The sequence below is a fragment of the Mesoplodon densirostris genome, chromosome 4 (assembly GCF_025265405.1).
Source record: "Mesoplodon densirostris isolate mMesDen1 chromosome 4, mMesDen1 primary haplotype, whole genome shotgun sequence".
NCBI lineage: Eukaryota > Metazoa > Chordata > Mammalia > Artiodactyla > Ziphiidae > Mesoplodon > Mesoplodon densirostris.
In genome coordinates, this window is record NC_082664.1 from 155,599,366 (window position 1) to 155,621,660 (window position 22,295).

General features: G+C 48.2%; 1 protein-coding gene and 1 long non-coding RNA gene across 2 annotated transcripts; one reads left to right on the plus strand and one right to left on the minus strand.

The window, feature by feature from the left end:
* Positions 1-377: 377 nt before the first annotated feature.
* Positions 378-1,816, minus strand: LOC132487653 (uncharacterized). Its single transcript, XR_009531661.1, has 3 exons — positions 1,488-1,816; positions 777-1,009; positions 378-598 (listed from the first exon to the last, which is right to left on the minus strand). It is a non-coding gene; the product is annotated as an uncharacterized LOC132487653 (long non-coding RNA).
* A 176-nt stretch (positions 1,817-1,992) lies between these two features.
* On the plus strand, positions 1,993-20,866 carry GTPBP4 (GTP binding protein 4). Its single transcript, XM_060097548.1, has 17 exons — positions 1,993-2,080; positions 2,979-3,149; positions 5,042-5,145; positions 5,228-5,364; positions 6,707-6,807; positions 7,997-8,089; positions 8,695-8,886; positions 8,967-9,032; positions 11,305-11,394; positions 11,895-12,005; positions 13,622-13,699; positions 13,982-14,033; positions 14,494-14,594; positions 16,387-16,584; positions 17,547-17,612; positions 19,218-19,361; positions 20,255-20,866. Exons 1-17 carry the CDS (start codon positions 2,033-2,035, stop codon positions 20,405-20,407), a joined length of 1,905 nt encoding a protein of 634 aa, XP_059953531.1. The 5' UTR covers positions 1,993-2,032; the 3' UTR covers positions 20,408-20,866.
* The last annotated feature ends 1,429 nt before the right edge of the window (positions 20,867-22,295 follow it).

Here is a 22,295-nt window from a genome sequence, read left to right on the forward strand (position 1 = left end):
TTGCCTAGAGTTAAAAGCTAAAGGAAGGATAGTTGCTTGCCCAAAGCAAAGGATTGGTTGAACTTATCTAAATACTGTATTTTTTAAGGAGGAACGGGCCATATAAGAATGAGGGGAGGGGGAGAGGTTGAGGGACATGCAGGTACCTGAGGAAGACAGAGGGGTGTGAGCACGGTTCCGTGCATCTCAGGAATGGTACACAGAGCTGTCTGGGGTTTAGCAAATGATTCTAGCAAATCCTAATTACCCCAGAGGCTTCCTTCAGAAGTGCCACAGAGACACAGGAGGCATGCTTTTCTAACCCATGACACAAAAACGGGTAGTACAGTTAATAAAAGATGAGAGAATCGTGACTCAAAATTATTTTTGGTGCTGGAATTTGGGGGGTTTATGAGGCATTTTCATGTTAAGAATGGGAGGACTTGTTAAAAAGATCTGAGAAGTCGAGATGCTTGAGAAGTCGAGGAGCAGCTGCTGGTGGACAGCAGAGATGCTGGGCCAGGCCACCCAGGTTCAAGCCCCACTGCTGCCTGTTAGCTGTGACCAGGCTAGTTACCCCCGTGCTGTGCCTCGGTTTCTCCGTCCAGTCACAGGGTTGCTGTAGGGATGAAATGAGTTAATATGTGGGCTAGTGAATAGTGCTCCACACCTGGTCACACGCACGCAGGTACAGTTGACGAGGTATGTGGTCCTGGGCTCCCTGAGGGAGTGGCCACACCCTTAGGGGAGATTATGGTGGGGAGTGCCCCAGTGCCCCAGTGCCCCAGCCCCTTCACCTTCTCCTCAGTGCACTCCAGAGGGCACGTGCGGAGCCGGCTGCAGCCCCCGGCCCCTCCTCCGTGGGGTTTCGCAGGCCTTGGGGGCCATCTCCTTCGGCGCATGATCTCACCCGCGACCTGTTTCACACTCCTGGCATCTCAGTGGGAGGGGGAGGGGCTGCCCTCCCGCACAGGGCGGTGAGGATGGACCGACCTAGAGTTTGATTTTCACAAATGCTGCGTTGCCATACCTGGAATCGTGTAGGTGGACATTACACAATTGATTGGAAATGTCTAGTCCATACAAGCATTCGGTGAGACCCCGGCAGGCAGAGCAAAGGGCGGGTGCAAAAGCTCCAGGTGGAGCTTGTTAGGGCGAGGCGCGGGCAGGTAAGTCAGCCAAAGTCAGCCAAAGTCAGGGGCGCGGAGAGATTAAGAGCCAGAGTCACAGACGCCACGGGATAGAAGAGAGGGTCTTGAGAAGACGGGGAGCAGAGAAAATGATGACTGACAAAGGGCTTGCGGCTGAGGGCCCAGGTCAGGGGAAGGCTGGCAGGTCGGGCGGGGCCCAGGGCACGGGTCGCGAGCGCGGACTCCGGCCCCCAGGGAGACGGGCCCCTTCTCTGCAGACGATTCGGCCTCAACGGCGTTTATTTAATAAGATTTATCGCGCTCACAAATGGAGAGGCGGCGTGAGTGCGCAAAGCGCAGACCCTCGCGCCCCCCTACCTTCCGTTCACCAGCCAGCGGCCGCGACGCACGGCCCCGAGACTCCCCGATCCTGAGAGTCCAGAGCCCCTGGCCTCCTGAGATCCTGAGTCCCCCAGGCCCTTCGAGACCCCAGACTCCCCGAGGCCTCCGGAGCCTTTCGAGCGCCTCTGACCACCCCGACACCTCGAGGCTCCCGAGACCCCTGACCCGGGCCGAGAGGGGATCGCGGCCGGGCCCTGGAGCCGGTGACCGTCGTGGGGAGCACAGACCCCCCAGGGAGGCCTCTCAGGACCCTCTCCTTTACGAGGCAGGAACTGAACCTCAAAACCGCTTCCTCCCCGCGGTCTTCCTCCAGTCCTCCGCGCGCCCTCAGCCCCACCCCCGGCCCCGTGACCCCTCCTCCGGCCGGGCGGGGGCGCTGTGGGACGCCGGGCCGTGTGTGGGGGACATAGGGAGCGCCCGGAAGTGACGCGAGCTAGCGGAAGTCCCGTCCACCTTGGCGGAAGTTCCTCCTACCCCCAGGCAGAAGTCCGGGCAGCCGTCCCTCGTGGCTGATCGCAGGCATGGCGCACTACAACTTCAAGAAGATCACTGTGGTGCCGTCCGCCAAGGTAGGCGGCCCCGTGGGCCCTTCCGCCCACACTTTTCTCTGCCGGGTCATGGGAATCGAGGGTCCGGTTTGTAACGCTGGGCTGAGAGGGGTCGCCTCCTCCGCCAGGCCCCCGTCTTAGACCATGTTCTCTCCAGATTAGGGCCCCCGGGTTAGGGGTCTCCCCAGAGGGTGAGGGGGTCCTTCCTCAGAGATTAGGGCTGCCGGGGTTAGGGTCCCTCCTCAGATGTTAGGGTCCTCCCCAGAGAAGAAGGAGAGAGTCAGGGCAAACTTTATGAAGTAGGTAGGTTTTGAACTGTCCCCAAAGGGTTCGTGGATTCTGCCAGATGGAAGAGGGGTCGCGGTCAGAGGCGAGACCGCGGCGTCCCTCCCGGAGCTAACAGTGTTGCCGGCACCTGTCTTCTTGGCTAGTTTGCACTGGGGAATTCATGCAGAAGTCTTTTATATCTTCTGGTAGTCACCTTACATGCCTTAGTCACCTTACCTTAGGAAATTGTATATAGTGGGTTTTAGTTTTATCTGTTATTTTATGTACTTTCAAAGCCACAGATACGCAAACTGAAACAGTAAAACTGTTTCTCATTAAAAAAAGTTTTTTTCTAATTTATGCTTGAGTTGTCTGGCTACTTCCGTTTTAGAGGTTCTTAGGTATTTGGAAATTAGGATAACGTGAAGAAAGCGTAGGATAAAATTTATTTCTGCAGCCATTTGCTGAGTGTTTCTTAAAGGCCAGGAACTGTAAAGATGAGCAAGTTTTATATTGAAGATTTAATTAGAAAATGTGTTTGTAGTTTAAAATATATCGTATTGTTAAATATTAGTCTTTTAAGATGGTTTCAAATAAGTGGGTGAAAGTAGACTTTTTTGGTGTAACTGTGTCTTACTTTATTTAATTGCAGGACTTTATTGACTTAACATTGTCGAAGACTCAACGAAAGACTCCGACAGTTATCCATAAACATTATAAAATCCATCGCATTAGACATTTTTATATGAGGAAAGTCAAATTTACTCAGCAGAATTACCATGACAGACTCTCACAGATTCTGACGGATTTCCCCAAATTGGATGTAAGTGATTCTGGGAAACATAAGTGATTACGTAAATATGAGCCTTCAGACAGGGTTAAACCAGGTCTGTCTAGAGATAATGAAGGAAAGAGGAAATAATTGACTTGTCGAAGTTTACTCTGAGAGTGGCAAAACTGGGAACAGAGTACAGGTGTTTTGATTCCTTAGTATCTTTTTTTCCCCCGGTCAAACTCCATCTACGAGGGCCCAGAGCATGCCTCGCTCGGGCTTTTTCTGTAACCTCTAGGCTTGTAGGGGCCAACCCGAGCTCTGAAAGATGTGGACTGAATTCAGAAGCCCGAGCTTCTGGCGGCTTGTGTGCTTCCTCTCCTCCCTCTTTCCAAGGCTCCCTTTCCTGTGGCCTCAAGTTGGGCCAGTGGCTTGAGGCCCAGCAGTGTTTGTGATGTTGTTGCTTCATCAGCTAATGACCATCTGTGTACTTTCTTCACGGGCAAGAAACAGTCTCGTGGGGAGCCGCCTTCTGCATTGAGCCCCCAAAGTTGAGCTCTGCTGTGTAGAGTAGTTTGCTTGTGTGTTTAGCTGTAGGACGCAAGAGAGGACACTGCCTGTGGAGTCCCTGTGTGGGGCGACGTGGTTGCAGGGTTGTTGAGGAGGTGATGGATGTGGGATTAGCAGTACAGCATGAGAGCCTAAATGTGCCACTGCCCTACAACAGTCCTGCAGGTGGGTTAAGGCAGTGAGAAGAGATTGGTTTATGTGACAGAAATTGCTGTTACAAAATTCTGGGACTTGATAGGTGCTCAGTGACTACTGGCTGGATGAGGGTGTAGTTTCTTGGGAAAATGTGGGTACTTCAGGAAGTACCTGGGGATAAAGAAAGCAGTAAGAATGAGATGAAGATACCAGGAAACACCTGATGTGAGCAAACAGAAAATACTTTGATCTAATCAACATCAGATTTTTGTTCTTTGTAAAAAAAAAATTTATCTTTTTTATCCTTGGTATCATTTTTTTTAATATACATTAGGGGTTCAAATTTATGAACATTCTATTCCTGTTGTCTTTTTTTTTTCAAACTGAAGTTATCTGAGAACAATTTTCGAGTAAAAGGAGTAGATTATTATTCATTAAACGATTGCTGTGTCTGTTCAGCAGTCATTTTTAAAGCCCCAGTGGGGGGAAGAGATAATAAACATGAAAACATGTGTCATATGGGTATGGAGACGAGGGAAGGCTGCTAGCTGAGCCCTGAAGGAAGCGAGAGCTGTGCGCTACCTGGGGAATGAGCACTGAGGCACAGAAACAGCAAGTGCAAAGGCCCCGGGCTCCAGAGTGTGGTGTTTTCAAGGAACAGGAATGTCCAGGAGGCGGGTCGGAGAGGGTGTGGGTGGGGCAAGGCGACTTGTGTAGCGGCCTTTGCAGTGGAGCCTGGGACCGGCCTCACTGGCCTTTCTGTGACTGACTTTCGAAGGAGGACTGGTCTGTGGGGGTGAGAGCACTGGGTGGGGAGCACGGCCGCCAGGGCACTGGTGGCTCCAGAGCTGAGGAGCTGAGAAGCGTCTGCCAAGAGGAGGAGCAGAGATGGGCGGATTGTGGGCTCAAGGGAGTTTTAAAACTTTTAAAGTTTTGGGGCAATAATTGCGTAAGGTTGATGGGACAGGGAAGAATTTCTCCAGCTCAGTTCTTGAGTGGTGAGGGGCGGGCTCTGGTGCTCAGATGGAGATGGGCCTGGCTGCCCTGCTGACTCCATTTTTCTCTGTGAACTAAACAGTCACTGAACAGGAGAGAGGACTGGGGAGAAGATCCTGGGGGGGTGAGGAAGAGTAAGAGGTGCGATGTGTTTCCCTAGGAAATTATTCTTCAAGTGTTATTCATATATTGGGAGGAGAAACTGCTGGAGCAAAATGACCACTTTGTTTTTCTTGTTATAGGATATTCATCCATTTTATGCTGATTTGATGAACATTCTGTATGACAAGGATCATTACAAGTTGGCTCTAGGACAAATAAACATTGCCAAAAATTTAGTGGACAAGTAAGGTATTTTCTTAATATAGTATCTTTTAAGTTACTGTTAAAAGAGGGAAAACTCTTACACGTTTCTTTTTGTCTTTCAGCGTTGCTAAAGATTATGTGCGGCTTATGAAATATGGTGATTCTCTCTACCGCTGCAAGCAGCTGAAACGTGCGGCCCTTGGGCGAATGTGTACTATTATCAAAAGACAGAAGCAGAGTTTGGAATATTTGGAACAAGGTACTTGTTATGCATCAGCGAAAACAGGTTTTAGTGCATTCTGTTAACGTACTTGATCCTTGTCGAGAAGTTATTTTTAAAATGTTTATTTTTGTTTTGCTTTAGAGATAAGAGGATCAAATTATTTCTCCCAGCCTAGCCTGTAAGAAATTCTAACAGGTTAGATATTACTGAAAAAGCAGCTAGCACTTAACATGCTTACACATTAGTAGCACTATTAAGAAAATTTATGTTTTTTAAGTTTAATAGGTAAGGCATGTACATTATAAATCATGGGGAAGTAATAAAACATAAAAATAAAGTGACCCATAGTTTTACCAGTTACTGACAGTATGGTGCATTTCTTTGTAAAACGTGTTAGCATCAAACTGCTACTCTAGTTTTTTTTTTTTTTTTTTTTTTAATTTTATTTATTTATTTATGGCTGTGTTGGGTCTTCGTTTCTGTACGAGGGCTTTCTCTAGTTGCGGCAAGTGGGGGTCACTCCTCATCGCGGTGCGTGGGCCTCTCACTATCGCGGCCTCTCTTGTTGCGGAGCACAGGCTCCAGACGCACAGGCTCAGTAATTGTGGCTCACGAGGCTAGCTGCTCCGCGGCATGTGGGATCTTCCCAGACCAGGGCTCGAACCCGTGTCCCCTGCATTGGCAGGCAGATTCTCAACCACTGCGCCACCAGGGAAGCCCTACTCTAGTTTTTTTTTACCTGGTAGTTTTTTTCAGTAGGATGATTTCTTAATTAATGTAGTAGGACTTTTATTGAAACAATTTTTTGCCTTTTTGCATGCATATATTTTTACATTTCAAGTGTTTTTAACTGATTTGGTTTTGGACCCCCCACCCCTCCCAGCATCTTGCAAATAATTTGTGACAAGATTGTAACACTGGGCTGCTTTAACAGTGCTTCCGGTGAGCCGTTAGGTCATCAGGGTGGCCCACTGGTGTTGCTGGAGCAGACGAGGCCCCTGAGGGTTTCTCATTACGTGGAAATAGCCTGCTGCCCAGCCAGGAAGTGATGGCACACACACTCGCTCGAAAATGCTCTTTCAAATATCATCTCTCTTAACTCAGTTGCCTGGGTTGTGTGGTTTGGGCCCCATCTTGTACCTGTTGGATAGGAATGAATCCATGCTGGATTCCTGGTACAGCCTGGATGCCTGGTGCCTCCGCAGCTGATCCCGTCTCCGTTCATTCGTATTCTCTCCGTCAGGAACATGATAAATGTTAGAGTGAGGGTGATGTGACCACAGTCCTGGAGTGCGCAGCTAAGTCGAGCAGATCTTCAGCTTTGAGTTTCTTATGTTTTCTTATGAAATTAAGCATGTTTACTGTAAACTTCTCACAGTGCGTCAGCATCTGTCCCGTCTGCCGACCATTGACCCGAATACAAGGACCCTGCTTCTGTGTGGGTACCCGAATGTCGGCAAGTCCAGCTTCATCAATAAGGTTGGTCCGCCTGACGGCGCGGTGACCAAGAACCTTACTGCTTGGGGTGAGGGCGGCTGCAGTCATTCCTCTAGTAGGCACTGCCCTGGGCTCAAAACGTTGTTCCTCCCATCCTCGAGGATCGACCCTGAACCTGGATGGATATTGCAGTTATGGGGACCATTTTATTTTTGAGTTTTTTGTGTGTCCTACAAATTTCTAAGGCATTTGACACGTTTAAATACGTTTCTGTTAACACATGGACATGCGTGTCCCGGGAACAGTAGTGCCAGGGAGTCACTGTTGACCGTGCAGACCGTGCCTGCTGAACTGGCCTTCCCAGGCTCCAGAGGTGTTTCTCAGGTGATGTCACCTGGGTTGCTGTGTCAACTTGCATGTAAACTGTTTGGTTTGTGTAGTGGGAAGTGGTTGCCCTTTACTTAGTGAGTTTATTATCAGAGCTAAAGGAACTGTTTAAGTAACGCAGCACCTTAGCTGAGCTCAGGAACCTGAATGGAGTAGAAACAGTGTTTAAAGTGTCAGCTCACAACCAGCAACAGCCCAGGTGCCAAAGAACAATGGTCACATGTGTGGCTCTTTGCTACTGAGAACACTCCTGCAGATTTGTAGGTTTTTGTTTTGTCCCAGTGACAGCTGAGCTCTGCAGTGTCTCAGCCGACCTCTCCAGGGCTTGTGAGCCAGGCCTTGGGGGTAAGACGGGCCGCTTAATTAACTAACATTAAACAACAACAGAAAATTCAGTCCTCAGTCTCGTGACCACATTTCAGGAGTTCAGGGACCCCGCGTGGCTCGCGGGCCGGTGTGAGGTGCAGGTGTAGAGCGTTCCCGTCATCACAGGAAGTTCTGTCGGGCGTCGCTGGGGCCAGGATGGGTGAGAAGAGGAGCCGGTTGGTGTCCTGCAGGTGCTGGGCCTTCCTTGCTCCCTGATGCCTGATTCATATTCCGCCTCTGCGGCCCGGGTCCTGAGGAAGAGGAGCCCGTCCGCCTGCTGAGGTGCTGGCTCCTGTCAGAGTTGAATCATATGAGGTTGAATCTCGTGGGGGTTTTTTTGTTTTTTTCCTACCCCAGCAGTTAGTCTCGATAACACGTAGGTGCCGCGTTTACCCTGTATCGCGGATACTGTATCAGAGAATACAGAGGATACTCTGTATCAGAGGATACGCGGTACAGGACTTGTGGTTTGTTCCAGGTGACGAGAGCAGACGTGGACGTCCAGCCCTACGCCTTTACCACCAAGTCTCTGTTTGTTGGGCACATGGATTACAAGTATCTGCGCTGGCAGGTGAGAGCTGTCTAAGCCAGGACAGTCGTGGCCTTGTTCCTGGAGTTTGATTTGGGGGATTCCCACAGACTAGTTAGTGTCTGCCCACGTCCCAGTGCATGCAGGGTCACAGGGAAGGCTGGGGGGTCACCGGGAATGTCCCCGTGGACAAGCTCCGCCAAGCTCGGGACGCGGCAGCTCCCAGCAAGCCGCCTGCGCTTGGCTAATGGTGGTGCTTCTGATGGGCCGGTCATCAGAAACCATTTACGAGCATGACGTAGCCTGTTTCCATAGTTGAATTTAATGTTATGAGAGGTGATGTCATTCCTAGCACGTGGGAGCAGTTATCCCAGTGTTTCTGTGTTGTCACTAATGGAAAGAGGGGTCCTTCTCAGGGTCGTTGGCAAGTTCGTTCTTCAATGAGCTCTGCAGCCCCCTCCCCCGTTTTTCATATTTAATTTGTCCTTTTCCCCCGCTGCCTTGTCTCTTTACCGTGGTCAGTTGGGAGCCCTGCATTTTCTTTACCAGCTTTGTCAGAGCTGGTCTGGGTTTGTGAGCGCCCCCGGCCTGTGCTGGGCAAGCAGTTTGTGCAGACGTGGGCTCTGGAGTAACGAGTCTGACTTTAGGTGGTGGATACTCCGGGGATCCTGGACCACCCTCTGGAGGATCGCAACACCATTGAGATGCAAGCCATCACTGCGCTGGCTCACCTGCGAGCCGCTGTTCTCTACGTGATGGATTTGTCTGAGCAGTGTGGGCACGGACTCGGGGAGCAGCTGGATCTCTTCCAGAACATCAGGCCGCTCTTTGTCAACAAGGTGAATGTGGGGACCAATGTTTTAGTTTGTAACCTGCAGCGTGAAGGTAATAATTTCGTTATTTTTCTTTCTTATTCTAGCCTCTTATCATTGTAGCAAACAAATGTGACGTGAAGAGAATAGCTGAACTTTCTGAGGACGATCAGGTAAATCACCATGATGTTTTCCATATTTCCTACTAATTCTGAATCTCGTCTTGCACGATCAGAGTTGAAAAGGAATGTTAGCGATGCTAGTCTGGTTTTCGTTTTGCAGCTGAGATAATATCCTCACTGATTGAGTCGACGTGACCTTATGAAAGCCCATTAATGGCAAACGGACCATGAGGTTTCCTGGTTCCTACTCTCTCAGAGGCTGTGGGGCTGGCTGTGTGTGTGGTCGGTACAGCAGCCTTCAGGAGACTGCTCGTTCGGAAGGGGCTGCCTCTCTTATTGGGGCCTTAAAACGAACAAAGCACCTCAAGGTTCACCTCAGCTCCTTGGGCCTGGGCTGCCGGCTGCTCTGGAGCAGCGCCTGCAGCGAAGTGTCTAGTGGGAGGCGTTTCTTGGGTGTTACTGGAGTACCTACTGCACAGATTCTGTGGAGAGATGTTGGGGACTGAGTGAGTGAGGGAAAAGGCATGTCTGCAGACCTTCCAGAGCCGTGACCGTGTCGTGTCTGCTGTAATTTTCCAAGTGGCAGGTAATGTGGTTAGCCCTAGGTTTTCAAGCTGTTTGACCCTGTATCCGTCCCCAGGAGGCATCTCTCAGGACAAATGCTTCGAGAAGCTCCGCGCTGGTCCGGTGGTTCTGTCTCGTGGCCCCACCAGCAGTGTTGGCGTTGCTTTTCGGTGGTAATGCATTATAAGTCAGGGCACACCCTGGGCCTCCGCAGTCAGACTCTGGGAGGCCCAGCAGCACAGTTTGCAAGGCCCTGTTTGGTGTGAGAGGCGCTGCGCTTGTCTGGCCTGAGCAGAGGGTCTCTAGGGGGGCTGTGCTCTTGTCTCCGGCTCTCTCTGGTGCTGTTTGGACACTTAATCCTTGGTGAGAACGTGATGTGTTTAAACAGCCATTCTGGTGTCCCTGGGCACTGCCGTGTACTCTACGTTACTGATGATGTAAACGCTGATGTCAGAGAATTCTCTTTTCTTTGAAAGGATCAGATACTTATTGGGTGATCTCAGTTTTTCAGGCTAAGAGCACTGGAGTGTGGAGGGGAGGGCAGGTCAGGAGTGATCGTTGTGCCGGAAGCTCAGCCCTTGGGGTTAGACGCACCCAAGTCCTGCCCCCACTGCCAACTGTGATGGAGTTTCAGTGGTGGGAACAGTTGCATCGCTGGGTTGGGAAGCAGGGCTGCGGGTGCTCTGAACGCTGGTCAGCACCGCGTGGGGCCTGCCCTGTGTCGGTCGCTAACTCTGATGTCTCTGGAGCTGCAGTGCAGGTTCTGCCCCGTCTCGCACAAGGCACATGGCGGCAGGTGTGGTGTCTTATGTGGGTCATGCTGGTAGGTGGTATAATTGGTCTTTCCCGGGAGCGGGGGGAGCAGAACTCATTCCTGAGAAGCTTGACTGTCGTGAATCGGCCACCTGTGTCTGAGCGTTGTCACATGGTCACGCCGGCAGCAAGGTGTCAGGTGGCATTGGTGGAGGCACAAATGAAGTCCCTTGTCCTGGGGTCTTGGTGGTTCGTTCGTAGCTGGATTTGTACACGTTGCTGTATCGTTTTCTAAGGAATTATCTTAGGCTGTGGAAGCCAGGTATTTTATAAAAAATAGCATTGTGAATATTCTCTATGAAAATCTGTATCTTAATTTTCTCAAGATTCTCTTCAGAATGGTAGGTCTCACAGAATGTTCCAGAGAGCCTCTGGTTTGCTTGCTGTAGTCTGATTTGATCCTCCCCGTAATGTATATTTTCTTATTTTTTTTAAAAAAATTAATTTATTTTTGGCTGCGTTGGGTCTTCATTGCTGCGCGCGGGCTTTCTCTAGTTGCGGTGAGTCGGGGCTACCCTTCATTGTGGTGCACGGGCTTCCGTTGCAGTGGCTTCTCTTGTTGTGGAGCATGGGCTCTAGGTGTACAGGCTTCCGTAGTTGTGGCACACGGACTCTAGAGCACAGGCTCAGTAGTTGTGACCCACGGGCTTAGTTGCTCCGCGGCATGTGGGATCTTCCTGGACCAGGGCTTGAACCCGTATCCCCTGCATTGGCAGGTGGATTCTTAACCACTGTGCCACCAGGGAAGCCCCTGTATTTTCTTAACCACAGCTGAATTTAGGGAAAAATAAATAACTGTTTTGGGGAGATGTCCTTGAAAAGAGTTAAAAAACTACAGATGCGTTAATTATAATTAGCATTTATAGCACCCATTTGAGGAGAAGTAAGATTTGTTCATGGGGAACTGGGGATAAACGCAGCTCTCATTTGTCCTTTGTATTCCCAGAAAATATTTCTAGATCTGCAGGCTGAAGGGTTTTCTGTGGTGGAGACCAGCACCCTGACGGAGGAAGGGGTTATTAAAGTGAAGACAGAGGTCAGTGCTTCCTCACAAGCAGGGTTGATCCCTTTCCTTGACAGGAATGTTTCTCTCTGGGTGTTAACAGCCCTGAGCGCTAGTAGCTGCACCTGAGAGATGACTACCGGGGCCCCCCACCCGCCCAGTGAACATGGGGGGATGTGAAGAGATGCTCACACTCCCGGCACAGGTCATTGTCACTTAGTCCTGCTGCCTCAGGGTTCTTCCTCAGGCTGGGCCTGACCCTGACCCGGGAAGGAAGAGAGAGGTCCCCTCTGCACCCGGCCCACCCTCCCCCATCCCGGAGCATGAGGTCTGCCCCAGGGCATTTACTTGGACCTTGGGGGTCCCAGCACTCAGCCATCACATGCTACCTCTGAGGGAAAAGCGTAGCAGGTTCCAAACTTGGGGACCGTCCTCTGGTTATGAGGGCTGTGGTTCCTGGTTCCTTCCAGAAGGCAACATGAGGCTGTGCCAGGTGCCCTGTGACCTGGTGCCACGTTTTCTCACCTTCTTAGGCTTGTGACAGGCTTTTGGCTCATCGAGTTGAAACCAAAATGAAAGGAAATAAAGTGAACGAGGTGCTGAACAGACTGCATTTGGCTGTTCCCAGCAGGAGAGATGACAAGGTAAAGCTGCCTGTGGAGGCCCTTGAGGCAGGGGGTTGCAATGGCTGGTGGGGACCCGCACGCCTGCCTCCCCGGTAGTGGATTTCCTGGGTGTTCTCGCATCTTTCTCAGAATGAAAGTTATGCCATGTATGTCAGGAAGAATCGAAGCGGTGAGAGGAGTATGAAGAGCCAGGTTAAACCTGCTCCCGCACCAGAGGCTGTTACTGTAACTCTCGGCTTGTCTATTTGTCCAGAAACATTTTGGCATATAAGCTTCTTTTAAAATACTTTAAACATGGGAATATATTTTCTTTCAAGTTTTTCATTTTCTTGCTATTAAAAACTAGTGCTCAAGGGTACGTTTTCATACATAGATCTCTGTTTTTAATCGCAAATATATCTGTAGAGTGAATTTTAAGGCATGGCATCGAAACTGTCATTGTCCTCCAACAATGCCTTGCAGGTTTATACTCCTGAAGGTTTGAGAATGCACGCTTCCTGTTGTGTCAGTGTGACGGACTAAAGACGCTTCCATTGTTGTGATGTGTTTCTTTTTTCTTTCTTTCTTTTTTTTTTTTTTGCTGTGCTGCACAGCTTGCGGGATCTCAGTTCCCTGACTGGCTATTGAACCCAGGAGCATGTCAGTGAAAGCCCAGAATCCTAACCACTAGGCCACTTGGAAATTCCCACTTTTTATTTATTTTAATGTTTCTTGTGTATTTATTCATTCAACACTAATTTTTGGCAGCTAGTCTAGGCATTAACAATACAGGTAAAGATCACTGTCAGTGACGTTGTTAATGATTTTTATCATATTTGTTCTCAAAAAGTTACACCAGTTTTCAGTTTTTTTCATTACCATACTTTTTTTCCCCAAAATAAAGTGGAAATTACATTATAAGAAGTGATATTTCTACACTGTAGTTTCAGGCTGTCATGCTCAGTGATTATTCAACATGATTGTTTTCAGTTAGTGAACGTAATGTGGAACAGGATATGTATCTTGGTATTGACATACTTATTTGCTTTTTCACTTCTTTAGGTTATCTCTTACTGATTTGTAATTTTTATATTAAGGAAATCAGACTCTTGTATGTTCTATAGATTTGTTTTCTTTTTGTCAAAGGTATTTTTTCTTCTGTATTCTGATGGTTCAATTTTTTAAATTTTACCTTTTTTTTAATAGAAGTCTTCATTTAGTTGTGATTTTATCTTGTTCATGGGAAGCAGGTGGTGGTCTTTACTCAGCTCATCGTTTATCTCAGGACTGATGGCTGGATGATGTGTCTTCCCATCGTATTCCCTTCTGTGCTTGGGCTTATGTCTGAATTTCTCCTGTTCATTGATCTGCTTTATTTCTCCTGTACTGCTTTCTTCATCCATAATTTTTCTTGATTCTCTTACCATTTGCTTTTTCTAAATAAACTTTAGAATTGGCTTACGGAGCCTTCCCAGCTTCCTAGCCCAGACTGGCCTTGCACCTTCCCCTCTCCCCCACATCATCTTGGTTTTTAGTTGGTCTGGGTGTGGTTTTGTGTTTCCCTTGCAGGTGGAGAATTTGCTTGTAGTTTTTCATCTTTGTGTTTTGATTTAGCAAGGCATTTCATGTAGGTATTTCCACTCATGTCTTCTCAGGAGCGGCCCCCATTCATCCCTGAAGGAGTCGTGGCACGCAGAAAGAGAATGGAGCTCGGGGAGCCGAAGAGGAGGCGGGTAGGTGATGGGAGCGCCCCATGGGCCTGCGCTGGAGAGCGTGTGCGGGGCAGGGCTTTGGAGCATAAACCCCCTGGGGCCTGGACACCCTCCTGGGTGGAGGTGCCAGGTCCGCCAGTGGCAGAAACAGCTTTCCCACCAGAAATGGGCGCTGAGCCTCAGGTGCTGAAAGGATTGGCTCTTCGGTTGGAGAAGGGGTGATTCCACAGGGAAGGGAGGGGGCCCAGCAGTTCTGGATCTGAAGGTCAAATAGCGCTGATGAAAACTGTGTTTTCATTGCAGGAACGGGACATTGAGCTGGAAATGGGAGATGATTATATTCTGGATCTTCAAAGTAAGGGCTCAAATGTGATAGTTGCTCAAATGCGATAGTTGATTTCAGATGCCAGTTGTGTGAAAAATGTGAAAGTGCAAGTGTTCCAGCATTTTGTTAATTTAATTTCTTGAAGGCGAGGGGTTGCATACTGCCAGGACTCTGAGATTTCTTCCTTCCAGGTAGTTTTCTGTGAGTGATCATTTCTGTAGCTTTCCTAGCATATAAGTGTTGGACCAGGCTGATATTGTTGATAATCTGTCGTTCATCCCTTTGGACACTTGATCCTGAGGTACTGACGTGTCTTAGGATGTGCTTGGAGCAATCCTTCGGTCGAGCACGTTACCTTGCTTACCTAGTGTTGAACACAAGTGCTCTGTTGTCTTCACAGGTGTAGGACTTGGGTAAGTGGTGGCTCGTTTGGGGCACACGGTAGTTGATGTTAAAACCAACTATAAACTTTTTGTTCTTTGACCTTTAGAGTACTGGGATATAATGAATTCATCTGAGAAACATGATAAGATACCTGAGATCTGGGAAGGCCATAACATAGCCGACTATATTGATCCTGACATCATGCAGGTTTGTGTCACTAGTTAAATTATGTGACTTTTATTCCTCTTTAACACCACTACCGAAAGACACGCACACAACTTTCCACTCACCTCTGTCCGTGGCCCTCGTTCCTTCTACGCCCACCAAGACCCCGGGGGCCCTGCCTCCTGGGGCCCTGCACACGCAGCACCATGTCCCTGCACCGGGCGCTGGTGCAGACTCTCCCCTTCCTCCTAGACCTCCCGCCCGAGCTCCTTGTGCTGGTCTCAGGGGCGGCCTCACTTCATAAGGGAGTCCCCGGGGCATGGACGCCCTCGTCGCCACCCCATGTGGGCCCCTCTGGCTGCAGGTGCTGCTCGCTCCCTGCCTGACCCCTTGTCTTCCCCAAGTTCTGCCCCGGCACACACAGCTGCCTCCTGTTTCAGTCCTCTTCTTGTTTGCTGTTTTCTTAACATATGAATGTCCACAGAAAACAAAAACTTCTTAGACCCTGTGTTCTCTTTAGTTTCTATCCTTTTTCTCCTGAGTCAAGTTTGTTTTTTATTTTTCTAATGGATTAAAGTGTACAGTTAAGTAGCATCTCGTACCTTCATGGTGTTGTGCAACCACTACCTCTGTGTAGTTGCAGAACCTTTTCATCATCCCCAAAGTAACTCCCAGTACTCGATAAGTAATCACTTCCTAGTCTCCCCTCCCCCTAGCCTCAGGTGACCACAAATCTCTTTTCTGTCTCTCTAGATTTGCCTGTTTTATATATTTTATATAAATGGAGTCTTACAATATGTTGATCTTATTCCACTTAGCATAATATTTTCAAGGTTCACCCATGTTGTAGCATGTGTCAGAGCTTTCATTCCTTTTTATTGCTTAGTGATATTCTGTTTTATATGTGTAGCACATTTTGTTTATCCATTCATCCGTTGATGGACATGGGGTTGTTTCCACCGTTTGGGGATTGTGATTAGTGCTCCTATGAACATTGATGGATAAGTATTGAGTGCCTGTTTTCAACACTTTTGGGCAGATTCCTAGGAGTAGAGTTGCCGGGTCATAAGGTAATTTTATGTTTCACTTTTTTGAGGAACTGCCAGCCAAGTTTTTATTTTGTAAATATTTGCAACATATGTTCCTTGTTTCCCTTGTTATTCACTCCTCAGTTCTCAAATGGCATCCTTAATTTATATTTCTTGTCTTAATCTCTTCAGTTGTGCCTCTTGCTTTGTCTCTTACTTTGTCGCATCCCTTCCGTAGTCTGGGCTCAGATGGCCTGACCTGGCCTTCCCGTCCAACCTCCCTCCCTATGCCTTTTCATGCTAGTACGGATAGGGGTACCTCTGACTCGGGTTCCTGTCGAGGTTTATTCGTTATATGTATTTAAAAATTTTATTAACTGTATGGCCAACGAGCTTGTGTTTGGGACGGCTTTGGGATGGATACACAGGCTGTCGTGGTTCAAGGCCAGTTCAGATTGATGTTCTCAGTTCTTCAAGAATGGAGGGTCTTTCATGTACCTGCTGGGAGCAAGGGGAACATTTTACATGTTTTAACCTCAGAGTTGGGAGTGGTTGTTTCTAAAGAAGGAAAAGAAGTGGCACAGAATAGTCTTTGGCTGTCGGCTTAGTCTTTGTGCTCATCTCCGCACGGAGCCTGTTTGTGGGGAGGTGAGCCCTGGCACAGAGGGTGAGGCCCACGTGAGTCTGGACCCAGGTGTTCATCATACCCCAAAAGGCTTAGGGGAAACCTGGTTTCTATAAAGATTGTTACACTTGTTTATGAGTTTCTCATTGTTGGCTTTGTTTAATTATGACTTTTTAAAAAGAAATTGGGAGAGTTAGAAAAAGAAGAAGAGCTAAGAACAGCTGCTGGAGTGTATGACAGTGAATCTGAAACTGAAGATGAAGAAATGGCGGAAATCCAACAGCTGGCAAAACAGATTAGGGAAAAAAAGAAGTTGAAGATTCTGCAGTCCAGAGAGAAGGACACACAGGGACCCAGGATGCCTCGGACCGCCAAGAAGGCAAGTGTCGTGTCGTGTCCAAGAGCGTCACCTATTTCTTTGTGTATTGGAGTCTTGTATGGTCCCTGCTAAACTGCTTCACTTTGTTTTGTTGGTATAAGTTGACTTTTGAGGTTGAGTGAGTGTTGATCTATTCTGAGTATTATACCCCTTCTTGGTGACTTTCACTGTTGGATTCAACCCCTTTGTAGCTGTACAAATGGAGATTGTGAGTTACGCATAAATTTGTAGAGGTAAAGTCCTCAATTAACACATTCTTATTCTTTAATTCTTTATTAGGAGTTATCTTTTACAATTTACAGAAAAACTAACCCAATCTAACTTAGGGCCAAAGGTGATTTAACTGGGCCCTGTGACTGGTTAGGACGGGGAAGTTCATACTGAGGCACAGGTGGATCAGATGGTGTCAGGGTCCTTCTAGTTCTCAGGTCTGTCTTCTTAGCATCTTCCTCCTGCTCCGTGCTCTTGTCTGGGGGCACAGCTCCCCAGGGAAAGAGGATGGTGCACAGGGCAGTTAGAGTAAGATGGGACAGGAGGGAAAATGTCGGATGCTAGGCACCTCTCCATGGAGGATACTCATGTGTTTGAAATACTGTTTCTGTGTGGTGGCGAATGACTGTCTCTTGACAGACGTGGCCATCGCTGTATCCCCCCCATCATGGGGCTCCGTGTGCTTGGGAGGAGATGCTGGCCTCTGGGGTCTGCATGTGGGAATCCCCGGGGAGCTGAGCGGAATCCAGGGGCAACTGTACATCGTCCTGCTCAGAAAAATTGCCCAGGAAATGTTAATTTTCATGTTGTTTAATGAGTTGTACAAAAACATACACATGAGCCCAAGTAAAAGAATTTTTAAAATAGGTGTATCATGGATCATTGTAAAAGGTACGGTTTCCCTTGAAATTTTTTTTTAAACATTTTATCAAACTAATTTTGCTTAAAACAATGTCCGTTTCCGTCTTCAGGTTCAGCGGAAGGTCTTGGAGGATGAGATGCGCAGTCTCGGTGTCGACATGGACAACAAAGACAACGTGAGTGCAGATGGCCTCAGAGCCATGGGTGGGGCGGCGCCGTCCTGGGAACCAGGGCAGGAGCGGGTTACAGAGGAGTTAGCACTTCCGGGGTTTGTGCTGAGAATTACGTTGTTTTGTGCAATTTTTAGTACTTGAGCTGCAACTTCGATTTTGGTGACTGATGTCTTCACGTAGAGCTTCAGTTTAGACACCAGGTAAACGTGAGGTGGTCTTGAGTTTCTTGGCATGAGAGTTATGTAGGCTGTAAATAGCTCAGAGCTGTTCCTCGGAGCCCAGAGGTTAGAAAGCATTTCAGATACCTTTTTCAGGATCCCAGTTTTTCTTGCTTGATGAATTACTCTGGGGAATGCACATCTTTGTGTGAAAGAACGTCTTCATGTTCTGGATTGTTTTTTCAAAACAGATTCTAAGAAGTGGAATTACCGAAACAAAGGATGACATTGTGTTAGACTAATTCAGATTTTGATCAGCAAAATCAAAATGTATCAGCAGTGCATGAGCGTATCCTGCTCACATGGGGTGTTATTTTAATGTTCACATATGGCTTCTGACTTTGGATTGTTTATCAGGTGCTGGGCTCTAGGGTACCTGCCTCTCACATCATTGTGTCATCTTATTTCAAAACAGTAACATGAGGGCGCCACGGGCCGGGTGCCAAGCTGCTGGCTTGCAGAGCTGGATCTCAGCACCCACAAGGCTGAGCTTTCAGGCGGCCGTCACTGTGTTCAGGCGGATGATCCCGGAAGGGGGGCATGAAGGAGAGACAGCTCTTTACATAAATTGTGCTGCTAATGTGGCTGGACAGGCAGCTCTAAGTAAAGTTTTTTAAATAGAGTTAAAATCAGCTCTGTAACTTAAAGCAGCTGTGGAAGTGAAAAGGAGTATTTGGGACTTCCCTGTTGGCGCAGTGGTTAAGAATCCGCCTGCCAATGCAGGGGACACAGGTTCGAGCCCTGGTCCGGGAAGATCCCACATGCCGCGGAGCAACTAAGCCCGTGTGCTGCAACTACTGAGCCTGTGCTCTAGAGCCCGCGTGCCACAACTACTGAAGCCCACGTGCCCAGAGCCCATGCTTCGCAACAAGAGAAGCCACCGTAATGAAAAGCCTGTGCGCCACAACGAAGAGTAGCCCCCGCTCATGGCAACTAGAGAAAGCCTGTGCGCAGCAACAAAGACCCAATGCAACCAAAAAAAAAAACAAGAGTGTTTGACCAATAATTAATGTGAAGTTAACTATGTGTTTTTTTTTTTTTTTTTTTTTTTTTGCGGTTCGCGGGCCTCTCACTGTTGTGGTCTCTCCCATTGTGGAGCACAGGCTCTGGACGCGCAGGCTCAGCGGCCATGGCTCACGGGCCCAGCCACTCCGTGGCATGTGGGATCTTCCCGGACCAGGGCACGAACCTGTGTCCCCTGCATTGGCAGGCGGACTCTCAACCACTGCACCACCAGGGAAGCCCTAACTGTATTTTAAATGTATTTAACTTATTTGGCGATAGTTCTAAAAACCTCTCCATGTGCCTTCTCCCCTCGTTGGAATAATTTCATGTTTGTCACTAAGGCTGGGACCCTGAGGCACTGAAATTTGCTTTCTGTGTGTTTCAGGCCCATTATGTGGTCCAGGCCAGAAGGTCTCGGAGCGTCACAAGGAAAAGGAAGCGGGAAGACTCTGTCCCACCCACATCTGTGGCCCGGATTCGCAGTTGCTCTCGGACCCCACGTGATGTCTCTGGTCTCCGGGACGTCAAGGTTAGTCCTTGTAAGGTGTAATTAATAAAATGGTAGCTTCTATTGTTGATTGCATGAGGGTTCAGGGCACACACTTGAATCTGCAAGGACTGCGGGGTGGGGATGGGGGAGTGGGCGTTGGCTGTGTGCTATACCCCGAGAGGCGGGCTTGGACCTGGCACAGCTGGGTGTCCCTGGACCTTCGCCCTCAGTGCATGTGTTCCTTGTTGGGGTGGACAGAGCAGGGTGTGGTAATAGCACCACGGCCTGAGCCTCTGTCCTAGCCGCTCAGGGCTGTGCTAGGAAGCGGTCCTGCTTAGAACCTGGACATGGGGCCTTCACCCACCACAGGCCCATGTGGGGAGCCAGCCCATAGAGAGCTGTTTGGGAGTCTTTTGGGAAAGACACTTTGGATGTATACTGTCTCTTTTGCTGAAACTTTTTTAAAAAATAAACACAAAAATGATTAGTTTTAGCATTTTGAAAATTCAGATGAGAAAGTTTGTGTATAAACTTACAAGTAGTCTCCCTTTTGGGAGCCCGAGTTTCCCATTCCACCATGCCGTCTCCATCTGGTAATCTGGATTTAACACGAGCATTGACACTTGTCAATCAGATGTGAGTAGTTTCATGGGCTGGAATCTCAGTGTCCCTGTGTGTCTGAGAGGAAGTCCAGGTCTGAGTGTATCTGGTCCCTGTAGGTACGAGACTTGTCTGGGTAGTTTCCATCTAGCAGATACTGGTTGAGCTCCTGCAGGTACTGTGGTGGATCCACGGGAACATGGTGTGAGTGAGACTCACCAGGGTTTCTCTTCACAGCACAGATCCGGACCGTTCAGAGTGTTAACAGGTAATGGAAATTTGCTTGGAAATTAGGTTTTCCACAGCTGACGTGTTTTTCTTCTCCTTCATAGATGGTGAAGAAAGCCAAGACCATGATGAAGAACGCTCAGAAGAAGATGAATCGCTTGGGGAGGAAAGGGGAGGCAGACAGACATGTGTTTGACCTGAAACCCAAGCACCTGCTCTCGGGAAAGAGGAAAGCTGGTAAAAAGGACAGGAGATAGTGTCCGTCGCAGCTGAAGCACTTTGGCTCGACTTCTTCCTGGTTTGGTTTCACAGAATTGGAGTCGTGATCTGTAAACTGAACATGACAGTGGAATAACTCAAGCACTTGTTGCTTTGCTGAAAGCTGTGGTTACCCGATAACTGTCCAGGTGTGGGGGATTTTTATTGCTGCATAATATTACAGATATTTTGAGCAGGCAGTGGTTTCTCATTTATGGAGTTTTGGTTGCTTCAGACTTGCAGGGCTGGAAGGATATATTTATGTGATACGTTGTTTTTGATGGAGAAAAACCTTACTCTCTTGTGCAACAGGGAACTTTGGTTTCACTGCATGTGAAGAGTTAGCTGGTGAAAGCTTAAGGATGTCAGGATGCCAGGACTAAGTTATCTCCTTTTGTACAATGTACTGTTGTAGTCTGTCTTCAACTATTTTAACCAAAATAAACTTCCAAAAGAAAGCAGTTTTATTTAGTTGTTTTTGTTTTTTTAGTTACAAATCACTGTCAGTTTGGGCAGATGAAAAGGGAAAAGAAAGTAAATGGCAATTCTTTTTTCTTTTTTTGTGGTATGCGGGCCTCTCACTGTTGTGGCCTCTCCTGTTGCGGAGCACAGGCTCCGGACGCACAGGCTCAGCGGCCATGGCTCACGGGCACAGCCGCTCCGTGGCATGTGGGATCTTCCCGGACCAGGGCACGAACCTGTGTCCCCTGCATCGGCAGGCGGACTCTCAACCACTGCGCCGCCAGGGAAGCCCGGCAATTCTTTTTTGTTTTCAAAGTGCAAAATACTTTTTAGTGGAACAGAATGTTGCCTAAGTTACTACAGCAGTTAAATGTGGGCACCTGCTGCTTGTGTCCACTGCTGAAAATTAATTTATTTTGAGTAGAAATCATTGTGAGGTACAGGCCCAGTAAAATGTAGGAAATTAACATTTTAGAATATTAAGTGCTTAAAACGTCACTTCTCGACCACAAAACTGCTGTGGCCACTGCTTTATGTGTAGTTTCAAGCATCCCCTCTGCTGACTCACGGCATTTCTAAGTGCACCCGTGTGGGAGTCTTCCAGTGTCATGCAGTGTGATTCAAGGTGTCTTTGAAAGTTGCATTACATTTTGGGGATCCAAAGTAAAATTTTCACATTTATGCTGAGAAAGATTATGTAAAGAGAAACCCATTGGGTGTCAGGTGAGAGGGAGTAGGAAGCACCAGAGTCCCTCTCCTCCCAGGTTACAGTGGCTCTGGCAGAATCTCTGCTGTGACTATTGAATATTTGGGACTCCAGAGTCTTTAAAGGCTCACCTTTTCCAGGGAAAGGCTCCACGGTAAACCAGTTTGTCAGTTTTAGCCCCTGTGGCTTAGCAACTGCCTGACCTCTCACCCCACACCCTGTGGCAGTCACTGTACCTGCGTTTCTGGAGGTGCTTGTGGGATTCAGATTGGGCCCTAAGGGCCTTGTTCTCCAAATATTAGGATTTTGTTTTGATTGACAGTTGCTGCTTCTGATGGCAGAGGTGTAGACAGAGATGGATCCCCATCAGCTGAATTTGAAGGGTCAGTGCCTGTTTCTTTTTCCCTTGCATTTTTCCTTTTTTACCCCTTTGGAGAGCTAGAGATGTGAGGATTAGGACTTAAGAAAGCACTGCTGGCTCAGGGGAATTTAGAAAGTCAGCATGTCTGTGTCCAGGGAAAGACACACAGTCGGAAAGGAAGTAAGAGACATGAAGACCTCGGGTGGTACAGATACCCAACAACTAAACATTCACATACGAAGAAATAGGAAAGTGTGGTCCGTTAAAGGAAAAAACTAAGAAACTATCCCTCAGGAAGACATGACAGACTTACTAGACACTGCCTTAAAGATGCTCAAGGAGCTAAAGGAAGACGTGG